Here is a 677-nt window from a genome sequence, read left to right as displayed (position 1 = left end):
GCGGAATGAGGTGGGGCCTAGCTTTGAGGGATGTGTACACGCTCGTAGCGCGCTGGAAAGGGGTGAAGGGAAGGAGGAGAGGAGGGGGGGGAGGAGGGGGAGGAAGTGGAGGAGATGGAAATTAGGGAGGGGGAAGAGGTGGTTTCGAGGAAGAACAGAAGGGAGGAAATATAAATAGGAGAATGAAAAGAATGGGCACGCTTCGTTAGCATGCGAGGCCCTCCTTGCAATCGCAACCTGTTCCTATCCTCTTTTCCTCCTTCCCCCCCGTCCTTCCCTCCCTCTCTCCCTCCCTCAATCACCTTCCCATCCATGAACAGGGACTTCATGCCCAAGCCAAACTTTTTCAAGTTGGCTAAGGCACGATGCATGAAGACTTTGGAGGATGCGTACGAGACGTGCCGACGGTGAATGTGAATAGCTGGCGGCCGGGAGGGATACAGCGCAGGAAGGCGGGCTTGGAGGGGGGAATACATAGGAGGACGCACTATGGCGACAGGCATCGATCCGCGCGGACAAAGGGAGTACATGGCAAGAATCCAATGTCAAGAGAGAAACTGATATGTGTGAGGAAGATGTGTGTGGGGAAGAAAAATGACAGGGAGGATGAGGCTTCCACGGAGGAATGAGGAGGGTTGGGTGGTGGGAGAGGAAAGGACTGAAATTAGAAACAACCG

At 54.5% G+C, this 677-nt stretch overlaps 1 protein-coding gene across 1 annotated transcript; it reads right to left on the bottom strand.

Moving 5' to 3' along the window:
* Position 1: 1 nt before the first annotated feature.
* Positions 2–375, bottom strand: NGA_0165300 (uncharacterized protein; the record flags this gene model as incomplete). Its single annotated transcript, XM_005854551.1, has 2 exons — positions 303–375; positions 2–52 (listed from the first exon to the last, which is right to left on the bottom strand). Coding segments are annotated over exons 1-2 (120 nt in total), but the record flags the coding sequence as incomplete, so codon positions are not given.
* Between the last annotated feature and the right edge of the window lie 302 nt (positions 376–677).

Source organism: Nannochloropsis gaditana (assembly GCF_000240725.1).
Source record: "Nannochloropsis gaditana CCMP526 unplaced genomic scaffold scaffold467, whole genome shotgun sequence".
Lineage (NCBI taxonomy): Eukaryota > Eustigmatophyceae > Eustigmatales > Monodopsidaceae > Microchloropsis > Microchloropsis gaditana.
The sequence above is the reverse complement of the archived record's forward strand: the minus strand, read 5'-3'. Positions and strand labels throughout refer to the sequence as shown.